The sequence below is a fragment of the Gekko japonicus genome, unplaced genomic scaffold (assembly GCF_001447785.1).
Source record: "Gekko japonicus isolate JY-2015 unplaced genomic scaffold, Gekko_japonicus_V1.1 scaffold323, whole genome shotgun sequence".
Classification (NCBI taxonomy): domain Eukaryota; kingdom Metazoa; phylum Chordata; class Lepidosauria; order Squamata; family Gekkonidae; genus Gekko; species Gekko japonicus.
Genome location: NW_015168661.1, coordinates 1047876 through 1067506, shown reverse-complemented (window position 1 = coordinate 1067506; position 19631 = coordinate 1047876). Strand labels below are relative to the sequence as shown.

Here is a 19631-nt window from a genome sequence, read left to right as displayed (position 1 = left end):
ACAGCTGTTATTAATATTTATCTTTAAGTTACATTACAAAATGTTGAGCTTTTCTAAAATAACAAATACTACCTTGTGACACATTTCTTTTAACATTTAGTTTTTGGTCTCACTTTCTCTTAAGTTTTATATGCTTTAATCTCATTAAATTCCCTTTTAAATGTCACTTGCCCTACTGTAAGAACTCCATCTTAAATAGTTCTCCCCCCTTTTCTTCTTTTTTCCTTCTCCCCCTCTTGAATTCCCAACGCTTTATCTTCTACAATTGTAGGTTACTCCTGTTGTATTTCAGTATGGGAGTAGAACTCTCTCTTTGTTTACTTGCTATATCCAAAAATAATGTATTAGTCATGCTTAAAATTGTCTTCCATTCCTCCGTCTTGGTATCTTGTGGTTCTTTCACTTCAGACAGGCATGCAGATATGTTCTTCATTTTCACTTTAAACAGTTTAGTCTCTGATATTTCCACTTCTTCCAATCTCAGTTCCTCACTCGGATCTTGTGCTTTATTTGGTAGTTGTTTCAGTAAACTTTCTACTTGGTCAAATTTACAAGAAAGCTCATGGACGTGGTCCCCTAAGAGATACAAATTGCACTGTATTGGAAGTATATCTGTGTTAAAAATGTCTTTTAACATTTCCATTATCGCTTGAAAAGTAGCCATTGTTCCCAGCGAGCAACTTAGCCAGTCAGCTTGGCCAGCAAAGTTTGTTTAAACTGAACCAGAGAATCCAAATTGGTTCAAATATTATTTAAATCTTCTTCCAGTAATAATCTTTTTCTGAATTCAATTTAATTTCAATATAGTCCATATAAATTTATTATAAAGTCACAGTCAGCTGCTTATCATGTTGATAGTACCAAATCCACTTCCAAGTGGAAATTTTGTGCTGGATCCAACACATTTTGAGGGGAAGAAAGCAACGCTGACTCTAACTACTGTCACTGTATAATTCCATTTGTATCCACCATATACACTTCCCTTAGACATTCTGTTAAACAAGTCCTTCCAAGTCATGTTAACTGGTTTTCCTTCACACTTCTCTTTGTCTCTTACTCTTCACCCAACTTCCCCAACCAAGTCATAACATTTCACCCAACTTCCCCAACCAAGTCATAACAGATTCTAATGGACTCTAACCAGCTTTCATCAGTCTTAAAATTTGTTCCCACCTTGACCAATCACAGGCAAGCCAAGCAGTGACCAATCATTCTCACTCCCAGTCTCTTCCTCCTCAACTCATTCTCTCAGTTGCATTTCTCCTTTTTAACTGTACCATTTGGTGCTTAATTAAGGCCCTCATTTTGTCACAGAGACCATGAAGTCAGCAGCCAGAACTTAGTGCTGCTAGCCACTCAGCAGCCACACACCTACCATGATACTTATCTGACAGACCCTATGCCCCAATGTCCACCTTGCAATGCTTACTAAAAAATGCATTGATTCTCTCTTCCATCCAGTTGGATCTAGGGTTGCCAGGTCCCCTGTGGCCACTGGCAGGGGATGGGAGGGGGGGTAGGGTTGCCAGATCCAGGTTGGGAGTGTCCCGAGGATTTAGGAATGGAGCCTTAGGAGGACAGGGACCTCAGTGGGGTGCAATACCATAGTCTCCACTCTCCAAAGCATCCATTTTCTCCAAGCATACTGATCTCTGTGGTCTGGAGATGAGCTGTAATTCCAGGTGATCCCCAGGTCCCATCTGGAGTCTGGCATCCCTAGTTGGATCTCATAGTTTTACTTCTCAGCATATAATCTCAAAAACCTCCATCTCAAAAGCCTCAAAAGGCAATGCACACATTAAGTAATAAGTAATGCTGCTAAATTCCATATTTCATGGGCATAAACAGCCAAATATTCTCTTGGGATCTCTTTTCAGCAGTCCCACAAGAGAATGGTTTGCTTAATTTACCCATTAACTTCACTAAGATCTTAGAAGTGTTTAAATTTCACTTAATTGTACCTGCACAGATCAGCATTTCCTACAAGTATTCAACATTTTGAAAAGATTAGGAATGACCGCTATGCTCATAATTTTTTTTATTATATAAAACAGTTATATGTTGCCTTTCCACCCAAATAGAGTTTACAAGGCATGCTAGAAGCAGGTTATTCATTATCTGCAGAGGTTGCTTTTCAGTCCAGGAAGCTGTTATGGTTTTTCCCCAAGTAATTTCCAAGTAATTATTCCCCCCTGCCCAACCTAAGAACAGAAATACATATTATTTTGGCAAAACATGGATTTCCAAGCAAATGTTTGCTGACACTGCACTTGCTGAGGATGATCAATGGCTGGGAAATACAGGTGTTTTAAGTCCCATGCCAGTGTCCCCTGCAGGCCACTTTCCTGCCAGGCACACTTATTTGAGTGGCAATTAAGACAATCTTGGCAGACTTCAACATCCCCCTTCCCCATTCACCAGCTCTCCTGTCAAATGTCTACTGACACCCACATAAATGTCATGAGGGAAATATGGGATGGGATAGGGTGCGCTATGTTTCATTGCAACATCGAGTTCTGACTTCACATATCATGGCAGTAAAATGGGTATTGTTTTAAAGGGCTATTTTCCAAGCAGCACAGAAAATAACTTTCTCTGGTTGACTTCCCATACCCAGCAATTAAGTTCACAAACATAATCTAGTCGGGGGGGGGGGGGGCATCCATTTAGAAAGCTGGAGAAGAAAAACAGACCTGCTTTTGGACAAAGGGCTTACCCTTAAAAGCACGGAAAAACAAACGCTTTTAGGATAACAGTTTAAAACACACATACAAACACCTGTGATTGAAGAACAATATTAGGGTTCTGGCATGAAATTACATTTCACAGCATAACTTGGAATTCTGAGTAACCTTTTATTTAAACAACCCCCCAAAAGTAAATAATTTTGTAGGGTAGATGGTCTGAAGAAAGCAAAGCACCTTTCCATCCCATTGATCTCAATGAGTGAATAAAGGATTTGCTAAGATTATCTTATCAGTGAAATCTTTAAGCTGAAAATGTCTTCTTGGTTCATGCTCCAAAGACTCCAGTGGGAGGGAGGTGTCAGAAAAGCAGAATACTTCCTCTAAGCTGTGAAGTCTTGTGAGCAAAAATTCTACTTTGTGAGCTACTGACGTTAAAGTTGTGAGTGAGAAATTTGGCTACTACCTAAATTAATTTGTTCTGGAGCCATTCTTCTTGAGTTAAGAAAAAGTGTAAGCTGGAGGCTAAAAAACTGAGCTAGCTCACACTAACTCAGCTTAGAGGGAACACTGCTACTAAGTATTGTAATAACAGAACAAAGTTTGAGTCCAGTGGCACCTTTAAGACAAACAAAGTTTTATTCAATGTATGAGCTTTCATGTGCATGCACACTTCCTAGATACAAGTGTGCAGCAACAAAACCTCATACATTGAATAAAACTTCATTAGTCTTAAAGGTACCACTGGACTCAAACTTTGTTCTATTGCTTCAGAGCAACAACACGGCTACCCACCTGAATCTATTGTAATAATAGTTCATTCAATCAGTTTTTTACATACCTTTACTTATGGCCAATGCACCAAAGGCTCTTAAGTAAATGCCATTGCAAAAAGAAAAAAAGAAATAAACCAGGAATAGGTGAGCATTCTTAACTTCCTTAGAAATCAGTAGTAGCAGGTTGTCATCACAAACAGATCTGATCACCAGTTAAAAGCAACACTTCATGAAAACATTTCATTTCATGTATACGTATCTTCCAAATTAAGCATCATGAAAATTACATGTTAAAAATTTAAAATGCAGTGGCTGGAACTGCACTGCAATTTGTTTTTTGAAAAATGTTGAAAGTACCAAAAGGAATAAATCAGCTCTCAGAGGTGTAGCGCAACCTCAGAAATTAAATTGCTACACAGAAGACATATGCAATTATTTATCCTAAATCCTTTATAAAGAGTAATTCCTTTTTATAAAATATCCTGCTGTGACAGAACATCTCCTATTATGTAATAAAAATTAAGGATGAAAACATAACAATTTGCTTCAGAATCAATGAGTTTTAAAAGCAGTGTGTTAAACTAGAACTTCCCCCCTACAGAAAGATTAATATAATTGTTATTGACTTCCTTAAACTGATGCAGTGTTGACAATATTCACTAAAACTGTGTTAAAATGGAGATCTATCCTTTCTTATTCCCTAATCTTGAATGGCATATGCTGATCTGAGCCTCAGAAACTTTGTGGCACTCTTATGAATGATGCAGTAAGGATTTTCTAAAGATAAATTGTAAAAACAAAATAAAGTATAAACAAAAGAAACGTCGGATTAATAATGCACATACATCTCATTTATATTGCTTGTTTGGGGTTAGGTGAATGGTTTCTTTCTTGTTACATGAAAGCAAACTGTGCTTTTGCAGAGTTTTTAAAGCCATTTCCCAGATCACAATTTAGAAATCATTCAATATATCACAAAGGAATGGTTCAAATATACATTTAGTTTGGACAAAAACAAGTGTGCAGTAAAATATCAGAAGCAGTTCTGCAGTTTTGTTCTAATCAGGTTGTATCACAACAATAATAGTTTACAAAAGCATTTTACAGGTAGCAATTCTTCAGCTGCGTCTGTATCAATAAATCTGCATACTAGATCTGCACTGGACATTCTCTATCATACAGCAACACACATACTCCATTCCTACACTTCATCTTCAACTCATGATCTTCCTGACTGCACAATGAATGTGAGTTGGTATGAGGAGGACATTATCACACCACATTACTTTGGCTTAAACAAAGAGGCATAGTTTGCAAGACTCCTAGTTTGGTTGGGTTATTCAAAATATAAATTATTCTTCAACAAACTGGGATGTGAAAAGGTATACTGGGACGTCTACTGCACATGTAACAATTACTAGTATTAAACAACATGCCCACAGTTAAAATCTACATGAAAATATCATCCCTTCATCAAACTAGTATGGAAAATTCTGTAGACTATCGCCAACAAATATGGAATGTTGCATAGCCTCCATAGAAGGTGACACCAGGGAAAGCATCTACAAAACTCTCAAAATATACTGACTGCACAACATACCTTCCATGACATACACCAGTGAACCCACATCTCCTTCTTTGATGATGCAACTGTCTTTGCCGTATTCCACTGGATACATACAATCCACAATTTCTTGGATCTGTGACAGCTCCAGATTCTTCATAAAGTCATTGTCAAGAATAGCTTCCTTTATTAGATCCTTTGACCTACGATGAGAAAGAAAAGATGTATCTGTATATCTGAAACAATTATCTTTCACAAATAGCTGTGGAAATGTGCTAAACTGGAGGTAGTTCAACTCTTTCACAAAAATAAAAAAATAAAAAAATTCTGAAGAAGCAGCAAAAAAAGCTAGCATATGCGTAACATCTGAATGTTTAGAATTGCTTAAAGTGATTCTGTTATGTCTGGGTTATGAGAACAGTACAATTATTCCACAAGATCACTTGGCCTACCTATGCCAACAAATAAAAAACTGATGACTTGTTAATGTTCTCCCACCATTTATAGCGGAAATAGAAAACTTCCAATAATATATCAAGAATTTCATTTGTAGAATTATTCTGGCCCAAAATTTCATAAATCACAGCATGAAAGATAGGGTTGCCAGCCTCCAGGTGAGGCCTGGAGATCTGCTTTTACAACCGATTTCCAGCTGACAGAGATCAGCTTCCCTGGAGAAAATGGCTGCTTTGAAGGGTGGACTCTATGGCATTGTACCATGTTGAGGCCCCTCCCCTCCCCAAACCCCGCCCTCTCCTGGATCCACTCCCAAAGTCTCCAGGTATTTTTCAACCCAGGCCTGGCAACCCTAACATTATTTACAAAGCAGTATTTTGTTTCTTTCTCTGGAAACTCATACCTCGTTCTTTTCCCAAGCAATTTCCTAATCATCATGTACCAAAAAAAGAAAAGAAATCCCCACTAAGTTATTTCGGCTTTAAGGAGAAAATGATTTCTGGCTTCTCATAACTATGTACCTTTTTGTGTATATATTAAAAATAATTAAAGTTTTACTATTTTGCAGTTATCAAGCATCCCTATATAAAACGTAATAGTTTATTTTTGTACAAAAAATAATTGTTTAATGTTGTATAAAATATAACAGTACAGAATGACCTTTTAGAAAGTCCCTATAGTACAGTATTTCAACAATGCTGAGATAAGAGCTGTTTTGGTTTTCTCAGTGTCTTACCAAGTTTTTTTTTTAATGAAGCATCACTGCAACACTTGAAGGATTACCTCCTACTCTGAGTCACTCTGGCACAAATGTTAAAAACTGCTCCACTCATCATGATTTACATATTGAATTTCCCCCAGAATGTCTATCAAATCTATCTTTATCCATTTGATAACACAGCAAACATCAAGACTACAGACACTAATTGTTTAAAAGCTTATTTAAGGGATTTGGTGCAAAGGAGCATCTGTGAATGCAAGCAAACTATGGATTAAAGAACATAGTTTTTAAATGGGAACATATGAAAGATAAATGCCATTAAACACCCATGTACTCTTATGAAATTATTGTTCAACTTTTTAATGAAACAGATGTCACAAATTGCTTTTAATCTTCATTTATGTACTGAACCAACATTTCATCTGGATCTCAGGGTGGCTTCAAACACAGAGACAAGTGCATATATCTTTTGTTACACAACTGGCCCTTACAATATTACAGGAATAGGCCTAAACCCAATTTTTAATCAAAATTCTGATTCTATTATTTCTGTATTTTAAAGTTTTTAGATCCTATTTATAATTTTAGATGCCAATATATTTTATAATTTTACTGCTCCTTTCCCTAGCTTTGCTAGCCAGCATCTCTTTGTGAAAGGGTAGGTGAACAAACTTTGTATTTGGCTTCATCAGAAACCACTGGGATCCAAACTAGGCCCACAAAATAATAAGAATGAACAGTCAGAAAATTGCTAAACATGATGTGACATGAACTATGCCCAATTTGTAAAGATCCTAAACAGAACAGAATTGCGTCTGACATTTGAGAGTAGTCTGCAACCTTATTCGAACATTTATTTTGGTGCCTTGAAGTCTTATTTTATTTGCAGCAGCAGCAGAAAGCACAGGTGTGTGTGTGGGGGGGGCAAATAGTGGCACAGCAATGGGAGTAGGGTTGCCAACAGGGTAATAGAAAAATATGTCCTGTCCCTTCAATAGGGAAAGTCTTAATGTTTAGACATGGGCAGCTGAAGCTTTTCAGGGTATGGAAAGAAATAACAGTACCTGGTAATTAGCCTCCCAGCAAGGGAAACCTTTACCTTTTTAAAGATTTTATTAAAGGGACAGGTCCCCTGACCTGGATAGCCAAGGTCAGCCAGGTCTTGTCAGACCTTGGAAGCTAAGCAGAGTCAGCCCTGGCAGTATCTGGAAGGGAGACCATGAAGAAATACCAGGGCTGTGACACAGAGGCAGGAAACAGCAAACCACCTCTGAATGTCTCTTGCCTTGAAAACCCTATGGTGTCACCTTAAGTCAGCTATGACTTGACAGGGGGAAGGGATTGGTTTCCTTCCCCCCCCCGAGCAGTTGGCAACCCTAAAGGGTCAATTGCGACAGGAGATGCAGGCTCAGCAAGGTAATGGTCCACCCAGAACAGATAGCTTATCTTCCCACAACAGAATCATCCCAACTAACATTTCCATGCATACTTGTATAACTTTATACCAATCACTGTACATATCACTGACTGTGGGAGGTCTGGTTGGGGTGATCTGTTATATTCTCTGAAGCACCATCATCCACTCACAACCAATGTAAAACTGGGGTGGAGGAATAGAGGCAGAAGCTCCAGTTCTCACATGTGCCCTTCCCATGACAGGATGTTTCCCTGACAAGGAAAAAGGAAAAATCTTTGCTTGAGCAAACTAGCAGACAAGTAGGGCTACAAAGCTACGAGAACTAGGAATGGGCACAAACTGCATTTTTGCGGTTTGATTTGTGGTTCATGGCTGAACCACAAACCAAACCACAAATGCATACAAACAGGGAGGCTGGTTCATGAACTGACCAGGCTCATATCAGTTTGTGAGCCTTTTAAAGTTTAAACCCCTGCTTTCTACTCCCTGCTGCTTTTTATGGGGAGCAGAAAGCAGGGGGGCATTTAAATCAAACAGCTGGGCTGCAATGAGCAGTGTGAACCACCACAAACCACATCAAAATCCGTGAAAGTTTGTGAACATTGCTTCATGAACCACAAACCAGCCAAAATTTGTCACAAACTTTAGTTTGTCAGCTGGTTCATGCCCATCTCTAGCGAGAAGCAGAGGCTGGGGTTTTGCTGTCCTGGCAACTACCCTGCAGAATGGTGAGGGACAAAAATAAAGGTAAAGGCTTAAGGCTTACAATCCTCTATTCTGCATGATAATGAAGAGAAAAATGTCCACTCATATAGGAAATGTTAGAGAAAGCAGAAATGACAAAAGATTAATTCAGCTCTCCATATATGAGAGCAAACTGTAGATGTTTATAAAACAACCACTCAATATGCACAGGACTGAAAGATCAAACTGACGGGTTTAGGGAGTTGACCCTACTCTCCCCCCTCCCTTACCTCACTGCACTCTGCTATTTGAAGCTTATTTTCTGCCATTGAGGCTCCAACGAGCAACTGAGGGAGGGGGGGTCTAGGGGGGAAATGGAGCTCAGCATGGTAAATAGGACTGCCACCTTTGGGTTGGAATATTCCTGGAGATTTCCAGGAATTCCTGGAGGGGGAGAACTTCAGCTTGGTATAATGCCACAGGGACCACACTCTAAAGCAGCCCTTTTCTCCAGGGGAAATGATATCTGTAGTGTAGACACCAATTATAATTCTTGGAGAAATCCAGGCCCATCTAGAAGTTGGCAATTCTAATAGTAAAGGCATGTTTCCCATTTTTGTAAATGACAGAGTTACATACAGCCCATTCCCTACTAACACTAATTCATATTTGTTTGTGCCTACCCTGTAAGTCAGAGTTTCATTTGCCTTTAAAGGGGGATGTTGTCTCCTGTCTGCCTTAAGTATGAGGGAAGATCCCTTGGGTGAGGATACAATCCCTGAGAATTTATCCTAATAGGCATAGAATAAATAATGTGATTTCCAGTGAAACCAATTAAAACAGCTACTGGATTCATTTTCTGGTATAACTAGTATTAATTACAGCACTGACTCAGGTTCTCAAGAAAACTGAATATATACCCCAACTTCAGCTTTTCCTTTTTTACCTCTTATTCCTACCAAAACTGCTAGACACCATTACAACCCTCTTGCATTAGATCCTACTATATATCCACTCCAAGTCCAGCAAACACCAGACTTCTTTATTTCAAAAGTTAGCAACTCTGTTTTTTTCCTGCTCTGAGCAGTCCAGATATGTGGTATACAAATTCTTGCTTCAAACAATGCACTGAAGCAGTGAAAAGAAACAAGATTTCTTCCCAAATTCACTGGCACCATTTTCTGAAAATTTAACATCCCCTCTCCTATGAACAGGTAGGCATTGTGAGAAACCTCAGCCCTCACTGGTGAAATAGTGTTTGCTTAGAAAGATTTTACATCCTTCCCACTTAAACTCAGGCTTTGATACCTCAAACTCAACTCCAGGAGAAAAGAAGACTGTTCCAGGGTTTCTGTAACTACCTTGGTCCAGAGCTCCTTTATTTCAAGGCCAAGATGTAAGTCTTTCTCTAACTCTCCTACACAAAGTAACTCACCCTATGATTAGCTAAATTCAAGTCCAGTAGCATCTTAAAGATCAAGGAGATTTTCAGGGTATAAACATTCAAGAATCAAAGCTCCCTTCATTCACTCTACAATCACCCCAAAGGCCTTTCCCCCTTACCAAACACTATCCTACCCTCAATATTTTCTCCAACACATTCTCCCTTCATCTACCATTTCCTGTCTCATTTGCCTTGCTCCAAGTAGATATATACTCCTCATGAGGAGTAATTTAGTTTATGAGGAGGCTTCCCTTCTGCTCCCATGAACAGCTGCAGATATGATTTGACTATTTGCTCCTTCCTCAGCTGAGCTGCTGCTTCTCATTTGGCTCTCTCTTTTATCTTTTCTCTCTCTCTTCTTTTCAAAACTGATTTTAAACGTTTCCCAGCATGGTTTGGCATAACAATTCAAATCCAACTGAGGTGATTTTCTTTTCATGTCATGAACATTGCTTGACTTCTTCTTCACATGGTGAGATCTGGTATGTTCCATGCCAGCCAAAACCTTATTCAAACCCCTATGGCAAAAAATAAAGTAAAAAATAAAATCTGGTTTTGGTGGTACAAGTTGCTGTGTTTCACAACTACCAAAGTCTGTTTCAATTACCTAAAGTCTTGATACTTGCTTTCATATGTGGTAAAATGTAAATTTTATTTAGACCCCCTCCCCTTACATAATTAATATTTCACATCAGTTCTGTGAAATGTTATCAGGTCATCTTTCTGCAAACGGAGGGCCTGTATGTCTCCAGAGAAGCTTACCAATGCTTCCCTAAATCAATGTATTCTGGAGAAAAAAAACTTCAAGGGGTACTTATTTATTTACATCAACTGTACTCTGCCTTTCTCCCCAGTGAGAATCAAAAGTGGTTTGCATATCCACCATTTTATCCTCACAACAGCCCTGAGGATAGGCTGACAGTGTGTGAATGGCCAAAGGTCCCACCCCCCTGCAAGTTTCTGTGGTAAAGTGGGGGTATGAACCTGAGTCTCCCAGACTGTCACTTGCACATTAGTAAACAATGCCTTTATGGGGAAAATTTCTTGAGTCATTTGGCTATGCCAAAAAGAAAAAAAAAGTGCAATTGGAGTAGAGTTTCACCTAGGAAATTGGTAAACATGGCTTAATCTGGTGTGGTAAACAGCCTAAGGCTGTGAACAGCCTGGAGAAAAAATGTCCCCCCCCCCCCTGTTTTCAGAGGCTCAGTGTTATGGAAATGGGCAGCTGAAGCTTTTCATGGCATAGAAGTAAATTTTGTCACCATATAAAATTGAATTAAAAATCAACTCATGATGAATCAGCTCATGATGAATTGGCTATATCAAAAAGTAATTTCTTGACTGGCTCTTCATGCTCTCATTCTATGTGATAAGCTTGCTTGTAGCAAAGTTACTTTACAGTTGGCAGCTCAACACTTTGGGATGTCTGGTGTCTAAAGGGTTAGTTCACACTATCATTTGCTTCAGGAACTCTGCTGCAAACACAGTCTCCATAATAGTTCTTTACTCTCCAGCTATAATAATTTGAGCAATTTGTGGTGCAGATCACTATCATCGCACAAGATACTTTTATTACCTTGCCTGCAGCTTTCAGCAAATACCTTAGTGATGATGGGGGGTTGGGGATCATTTAATTGTAGTCATAAGAATGCAGATGGTAAATAGGGTAGCCAGCCCCCCCTCCAGGTTGGGGAACTCCAGAAGGAATGGGGATGGAGCCTGGGGAGTCAGGGACCTCAGTGGGGTACAATGTCATAAAGTCCACACTCCAAAGCATCCATTTTCTCCAAGGGAACTGATATCTGTAGTCTGGAGATGAGCTGTAATTCTCAGGGGATCCCCAGGTCCCACCTGGAGGCTGGTATCCTTAATGGTAAACCACTTTGCACCAGTATACATGTTAGACTACTCACTGATTGGATGTTTCCAAACACAGAGTCTTTCCCTGCAGTCAGTTTTCTACACTCCAGATGTAACACTGATAATTGCTCAACATAGGTCATCATTATCACACTGTGAATCTTTTTGCCTTCCTGCAGCACATGGAAAGGGGCTGGATAGGGATGCACATAAGCCAGCTCACTATGGATTTTGGCCAGTTCATGGTTCGCGAACTGATGTTCACAGTAGGTCAACCGGCACAAACTTTCCACAGACTTTCATGCAGTTTGTGGTGGGTTGTGAATGGATACATTTCCAGACAGACAGTCTCCACTCAATCAAAATGTTTACCAAACTTCAAAGCAGCAGGTTCCAAAGCTACTTCAAAGTAACAGATTCCCTGTGTGTTTGGTGTGTGTAGCTTGCACTTTTGCACCTGCGCCTGACATTTCCCCCCAAAGCACTTTCCTGGGGGCATCTTCTTTGGGGGGGCAATAACTCAGACCCCCTAAGTCCAATCTGCACATACCTTGGAAGGCATGTAGAGGAGAATCAGGGGGAGGTCCCCTGTGAGTTTGATATCTCTAGCTTTCACAGGTTATGTTCTATACACTCCTTAACCTGCACCTGTTATTTCCCCAGAAGACAGTTTCCTGGGGGCATCTTCTTGGGGTGGGGCATAACTCAGACCCACCTCAATCTGCACATAATAGGGGACCTCCCCCTGATGTTCCTCTACATGCCCTCCATGTAGAGAGGCATCATGGGGAGGTCCCCCCTGTTAGATCGCCGCTAACAAAGACCTGGAGAGTGATTTCAACCAAAGTGATCAGCTTTACTGAAGATACGAACAAACGCTTGAATTCAGTCATAACCAGAACAGAACAACATTCGGAGCTAGGCTCCTTTTAAACGTTCCCGGGCTAATGTAGCCACGCCTATTTACAATTAACAACCAATGAGGTTGTGTAGAGAGTCTTTCCCTCTCAGGAATTGGAACAGTTCTGATTGGTCGCCGTTACGGAGCGACCAATAGTGAGTCCGTTCTGAGGAGCCTTCGTCCGGCTCGAAGCTTAACATAGGGAGTGAATGTGGCAATTCAAGCAAGCTATTCCAATACATTACACCCCCTGTTAGTTTGATGCTTCTAGCTTGCACAGGGTCTGTTCTATACACTTGTGAACCCCCTGAACTTGCACCTTTCATTTCCCCAGAAAGCACTTTCCTGGGGGCACCTTTTTTGGGGAGCTGTAACTCAGCTTATGCGGTAGCCATTTGGCTTTGTTTCTAAGCTCTTTTAAATCGGTGGTGGAAAGAACCATCAAGACACAGTCAACTTATGGCAGCACCATAGTAGGGTTGCCATCCTCAAGGTGGGGCCTGAAGAACTGGAATTACAACTGATCACCAAACTACAGAGATCACTTCACCTGGAGAAAATGGCAGCTTCAGAGGGTAGGCTGTTTTATGGCATCATATTTCTACTGATCTCCCTCCCCAAGTTCCTCCACCAAACCTCCAGCAATTTCCCAATCCAGAGTGGGCAACCCAATGCCCATAGTGTTTTCAAGGCAAGAGACCAATAGAGGTGGTTTGCCATTGCTTGCCTCTGCACAGTAACCCTCAACATTCTTGGTGTTGCCCCATCCAAGTACTAACCAAGATGACCCTCAGCCCCATAGCTAGATGATTTTGGGTGTGTGTGGGGGGCACTGGATGGAGGAGGAGTGGGAGAGAAAAAAGAATGGAGGTGTCTGACAGTGAGGGTTCAACTATATTTGATGCCTCTCCATAATGAGATGTGTAATAGACTAATAGAATCACAGAGTTGGAAGGGGCCATACAGGCCATCTAGTCCAACCCCCTGCTCAATGCAGGATCAGCCTAGACCATCCCTGACAAGTGTTTGTCCAGCCGCTGCTTAAAGACTGCCAGTGAGGGGGAGCTCAACACCTCCCTAGGCAGCTGATTTCACTGTTGAACAACTCTTACTGTAAATAAGTTTTTCCTAATATCCAGCAGTACCTTCCCGGCCTTAATTTAAACCCATTATTGCAAGTCTTATCCTCTGCTACCAACAGGAACAGCTCCCTGCCCTCAGTGACAGCCCTTCAGATACATAAAGAGAGCAATCATGTCCCCCCTCACCCTCCCAAGTCCCTCAGCCTTTCCTCACAGGGCTTGATCTCCAAGCCCTCAGTCATTCTTGTTGCTCTCCTCTGCACCCGCTCTGTTCTGTCCACATCCTTTTTGAAGTCAGGCCTCCAGAACTTCACACAGTATTCGAGGTGTGGCCTGACCAATGCAGTGTACAGCAGGACTATGACAACTTGCAATAAAAACAATCTCTGCAAGATCACACACACACACACACAAATCAGTTTGAAGGGGGAAAAGCCACATTTCCATTTCTTATCCCTGAATGAAAGCCAAGATTCAATCTCAAAGCCAAAGACAGCCATAAAACAAAGGAAATATATATGTAGGATGTTAACATTTTGAATGCAAAAAGTGTTGTCTGTTTCTTAACAACAGCTCTAGATCAGTCCTTCCTTCTCCCATTCCTGTTGCAAAAATGGGGTGCTATGGGGTGCTGTATAAAATGCCCCATAGCGCTTCCTGTGATATGTGTGTCCCCATATATGCCCTGGAGAGCTCTGCACTGAGCAGACTAGCATCTGCTGGTTGTCCCCAACCCAAAGGACATCTGCTTAGCCTTGACCAGGGTCAGGACCTTTTCTGCCCTGGCCACAGCCTGGTGGAACATGCTCCCACTGGAGACAAGGGCCCTGTGGGACCTATTGCAGTTCCACAGGGCCTGTAAAACAGAGCTGTTCCACCAGGCCTTTGGTTGAGGCGGTGGGCGTCCAATCCTTCCATCTATTGGACTCCCCCTGCTGAATCTTACATCTTTGATCAGCCCATCAAGGGAAGACCAACAATCTGGTCTACAGCCTAGCGGCTCCAGCTTTGAGACCACTACACTAAATGCTGTGCCATCTCCTTAGTTTATACTTCTGTTTTAATATGTTTTAACTATTGTGTGAATTATTCTTATGTTATATTTTAATTTATACTGTGGAATGTTTTAACTTTTACTGATGTTATCCGCTCTAAGCCCGCTTGCAGAGAGAGCAGAATAGAAGCCAAAATTGATGATGATGATGATGGTTGATGTGTTCTCCTACAGGTTTCTCAGTTTTTTTATTCTTGATGTTAGATCAGTTTATCCTTTGGCATAGGGTTTGGCCTGTTTGCCCTATCTAGAGAACTAAAGGGCATTGTTGGCATTTAATGGCATATACAATGTTAGAAAATGAGCAAGTGAATGAGCCTGAGATGGTGTAGTTGATATTGTTAGGTCCAGTGATTGTGTTGTCTGGGTGTATGGCAGCAAAGTTGGCATCTGGGTTTATTGCAAGCTCTGGTACCAGTGTCCATGTTCAAATTAGATGTTGTATTATTGTGGATGAGGAGTTATTTAAGATTGGGTGACTGTCTATGTGCAAGAAAAGGTCTGCCTCCCAATCCTTGTGAAAAAGAACTGACATTATTCAGTAAATATTGTAAGTTGTTGATGAACTGTTTTGAGCTGAAAGCTGCATGTGGCTACTAGTGGTGTTCTGTTATTGTCTCTTTGGGGCATGTCTTGTAACAGGCTTTCTCTGGGTATTGTTCTGGCTTTGTTAATCTGGATATTTTCATTCCAAATTTTTTTGCTGTAGATTCCTCAAGTGAGAATCTCTGTAGGATTGGAACAGATGCAGTTGTAGTGTAGAACTGTAAGGGAATTTCAGACAGCCGATATGTTCCGTTTCAGGAACTGTTCACTAACGGTTTCTGTCTGTCATTTCAGACAGAACCGTTTTAGTAACGGTTCCTTGACGGAATATATTTCCCCTTTCAGACAGAAACAGTTCTGTCCCATTCAGGAAGCGTTCCTGAGTTGTTTTGACCTCAAACTGCCTCCAAGTGGTCTTCAATTCCTTCTACCGCTCCTGAAGTGCTACAGGGTGCTATGTAAAATGCTACTTGTAAAACGGAGGCTGAGAAAGAGGGGAACACAAAGGCAGCCTGTTGTCCTGTCACTAAATACTGTGTGGGGTGGGGGGAAGCAGTTTGATTTAAGGTGCTTGAAGGAGAAAAGTTAAAGGAAAAGATTTTTAAATTCCATGCAGCTTGAAAGTGAGTGCAGTCTCGGTGAGGGAAGGGGGGGGGGACAGGATAGTTACAAACCCAGACAGCATCCTTTCCTACATTCCTAACTCCAAAAATCAAATCCAGAAGTGTGTAAGTGCCTGAGCTTCCATTTGTTTCCAGGTGTAGTGATCTCATGTATCTCAATGATCCAGGCATCCCAATGGGGTTGCTATTGTGCTGCTTTGGGGTTGTGTTACAGCGCCATAGTGCTCTTAAAGGAACATTAAAAAAAAATGGAGATTGCCCACGTGGGCGAAAAAGGGCAGGAAAACAAAGCGGCGCAGTCTGAAATGACAAACCGCTTCAGAGACGGCTCCTTACCGGTAGGGGAATGGTTGTGTGAAATGGCCATCCCTGTACCAATTTATTCCAAGACGGTACAATAACAATTTTAAAAGCGTAATGTGAAATTCCCCGTAGACAATAGATTGTTTGCTGTGTTTAGGATGGTAGCTGGATGCATGTAGATATGTTTGTTGATCAGAAGGTTTCTGATGTAAGGTGGCATCTATGTGTCCGACATGTATTTGTACAGTGGTGTCCAGAAAATGTATTTCTCACATAGATGGCATTCATTATCTGATTGATGATGGGGAGAAAGTTGTTGAACTCTTGGTGGAATTTGTCCAGGGCTGCTTTACCTAGGGTTGCCAGGTCCTTTCCTACTGCTGGCAGGAGGATTTTGGGGGCGTTCTGGGGGTTGACGGGGATGTCATCGGCATGATGATGTCACTTCCAGAAGTTATATCATCGTATCAGTGACATCGGGGTGACACTCTACTTTTTGGGCAAAACTCTATGGTTAAAATGGCTACATACCATAGAGTTCTGCCCAAAAAGTAGAGCATCACCCCCAATGTCACCGACACAATAACATCACTTCTGGAAATGACATCATCACATCAACTAGCAGCAGGCCTGAGCCCACAAAAGCTGGGGATCCCCCACCCCCACCTGGGTCTGGCAAGCCAATCTTTACCATATGTCCAGACAATAAAGATGTCATCAACATAAGAGAGGCATGAGTGGGCAAGAATTGAGGAAGCATTGCTCCAAGTCGGCCATGAAAATGTTAGCATATTGTGGTGCCATACAAGTGCCCATGGCTGTACTATTAACTTCAAGGTACAAGTTGTTACCAAATCTGAAGTAGTTATGGGTGAGAACAAAATGGCAGAGTTTGGTGGCAAAGTCAGCTGTGCTGTTGTTAGAAATCATGTTTTGTATGGTTTGTAATTTACCTTTGTGTGGGATGTTGGTGTACAGAGATTCCACATTCGTGGTGGTCAAAATAGTACTGTCTGAAAGGTTATTCAAAGATTGTATTTTCCTCAGGAAATCTGTGGTGTTGCACACCTAACTAGGAGCATTAATGGTATAAGATCTTAGAACAATGCATCCAGATGGTGAGAGTGTCTTTGCCTGAAACAATGGGACATCCTGGGTTGCCAGGACAGTTTGACATGGGAACTGTTCTCTTATTTGTGCTTGACAAATTACTCAACCTACTGATGGGACTGTTTTAAGAATTAATATACTGTTATTTCACTGAAAGGAAATGTGGTTTTTAATTCTGCTGTCTCAATGAACTGTTATGAATAACTTAAAAATGGAAAGTTTAGATGAAAAACAAATAGTGGTAACATTCAGGCTTAACTGACAACAGTGGTGAAATACTAATTTAAAATAATACCTTGTCAGAGCGTCCTGTTATTACGATGGAGAATGACAAAACAAAGTAAGAGTTTCATAGAAAAAGTGGCAGAAGAAAAATTCCATTCAACTGAGCCAACAAGGGGCCAGGGACAAGTACCACAAAAAAAACCCCCATAGAAATGAACAGTATTTTTATATGCCTCCTGCTAACATAAAACAGACTTCAAAATTATCATTTTCAGGGTTTTGAATAGCTCTGCTGGAACACCTGACAAATCCCAGATGTCTAAGATGGCAACAACTCTAACACTGCAAAGTTAAACAGAGTTAAACTCTTCTAAGCCTATTAATTTCGATGACCTTGGAATGGTGTTAACTCTGTTCAGGACTGCACTGCAAATCTTTTAGGCCACTCCTCTTGCTAACACAGGATACAGTCTCCTAAAACAGGCAGCATCTCACTAGTAACAGTTTTCCTATTAGCCAAAAACATAAATGTTAGATGAATAGCTCCACAGAACATTGCATATTAAATGTTATTACATATATTAGCCTATCATTATCCTTGCAGAAATATGTCAATCAGTTCTACTGCTTTGTAGAACTTCTTTCTAGTGCTGCTATCCTTTTTGGTATACAAACAGTTTGCTAATGCTGAGTGATGCTAAAGGCCTTAGTGAAATTTCCACAAATCCTGCTCAAAATCCATGGCCACATATTTCACATTTGAATGCTTGAAGATGATTCCTGTATTGACCAATTATGAGGCTACTATCAGTTTGCCCTCCCCACCAGAATTTCTGATTGAATTACATATCACAGAAACATTGGAAAAGGCCACCATGAAGTATAAATTATCCATCTTGATTTCATATAATTTCACCTTTGAAAGCCAATGTGGTGTAGTCAGTCAAGTGACAAACTATGATCTGGGTTCGAATGCTCACTCAAACATGGAAGTTTGCTGGGTGACTTTGGGCCAGTCACATTCCCTCAGTTTAACCTGCATCACAGGGTTTGAGGAAGGGAGAATGTTATAACCTGCTTTGGGTCCCCCCTGGGTGGGGAAAAAAGGATATAACTACATACATACATACAGGGCTTTTTTTGTAGAAAAAGTCCAGCAGGAACTCATTAGCATAGTAGGCCACACCCAGCAGCAGAAACTCATTAGCATATTAGGCCACACCCCTGATTGCACCACTCATTAGCATATTAGGCCACATCCCCATGTTACCAGAAGTGTGGTCATCCAGCCACACCCACCTTTTGCTTCTTATTCTGTTTACCTTGTTTGTTGTCAAAAACCAGGGCTTTTTTTTGTTGCAGGAACTCCTTTGCATGTTAGGCCACACACCCCTAATGTAGCCAATTCTAATGAGTTTCTACTGCTGGGTGTGGCCTGTTATGCTAATGAGTTCCTGCTGGGTGTGGCCAACTTGGAAGCCAGCCGGAACTCCGTTCCTGTGTGTTCCTGCTCAAAAATAGCCCTGCATACATACATCAAATCAGCAATTTGAAATTTGGCTGAAATTCAAATGGTGACAGCCTTTTCAGTTCAATCTTATCTCTTGTTGCTCAGTTTATCCATCACTTCCTCAAACAAAAAGGTTAGTGTTGACAGCAATATCAAGCAGCAGAAGAAGAAAATCAAGGTGTTGAGTAAAAAAATTTTTATTACTTCCTGATCCCGACGCATTTCACCTAGGGTTTCGTCAGGGGATCTATCACCTTGAGATTGGAGGCTTATTACGATAGATCCATCATCATCTTCATCTTCTTCTTCTTCTCCTTCTTCTTTATAAAGGATTTAACACCTTGATTTTTTTCCCCTGCTATTCTGCTAGTGTGGCCCTTACTTCCTCATGACAGCAATATCAAGCAACTGGACTTTTCTTTTTTTTGCCTTAGTCATACATAGTAAATTCCTCGTTTATAACTAAAGGATAACACACAATTCCAGAATGGAAGCCATGGCTACTCTGTTGCAGCAAAAACACAGGAGTCATGTAATGCCTCAAGGACTGGGTTTTATTCCAGGATAAGCTTTATTCCTGCAGTTTTATTCCAGCAGATGCTTTTGTGGACCATGAAAGCTTGTGCTTGAATAAAATTTAGTCATTAGGATGCTAGAAGACTCTATTTTTA

General features: G+C 40.8%; 1 protein-coding gene across 1 annotated transcript in view; it reads right to left on the bottom strand.

Moving 5' to 3' along the window:
* Positions 1 to 259: 259 nt before the first annotated feature.
* Positions 260 to 19631, bottom strand: part of LOC107113868 (cGMP-dependent protein kinase 1-like) — an 84908-nt gene continuing 65536 nt past the window's right edge. The window contains exons 2-3 of the mRNA XM_015415262.1: positions 5061 to 5227; positions 260 to 576 (exon numbers count right to left, since the gene is read on the bottom strand). Coding sequence (XP_015270748.1) covers positions 260 to 576; positions 5061 to 5227 — 484 coding nt within the window. The remainder of the gene's footprint in view (positions 577 to 5060; positions 5228 to 19631) is intronic.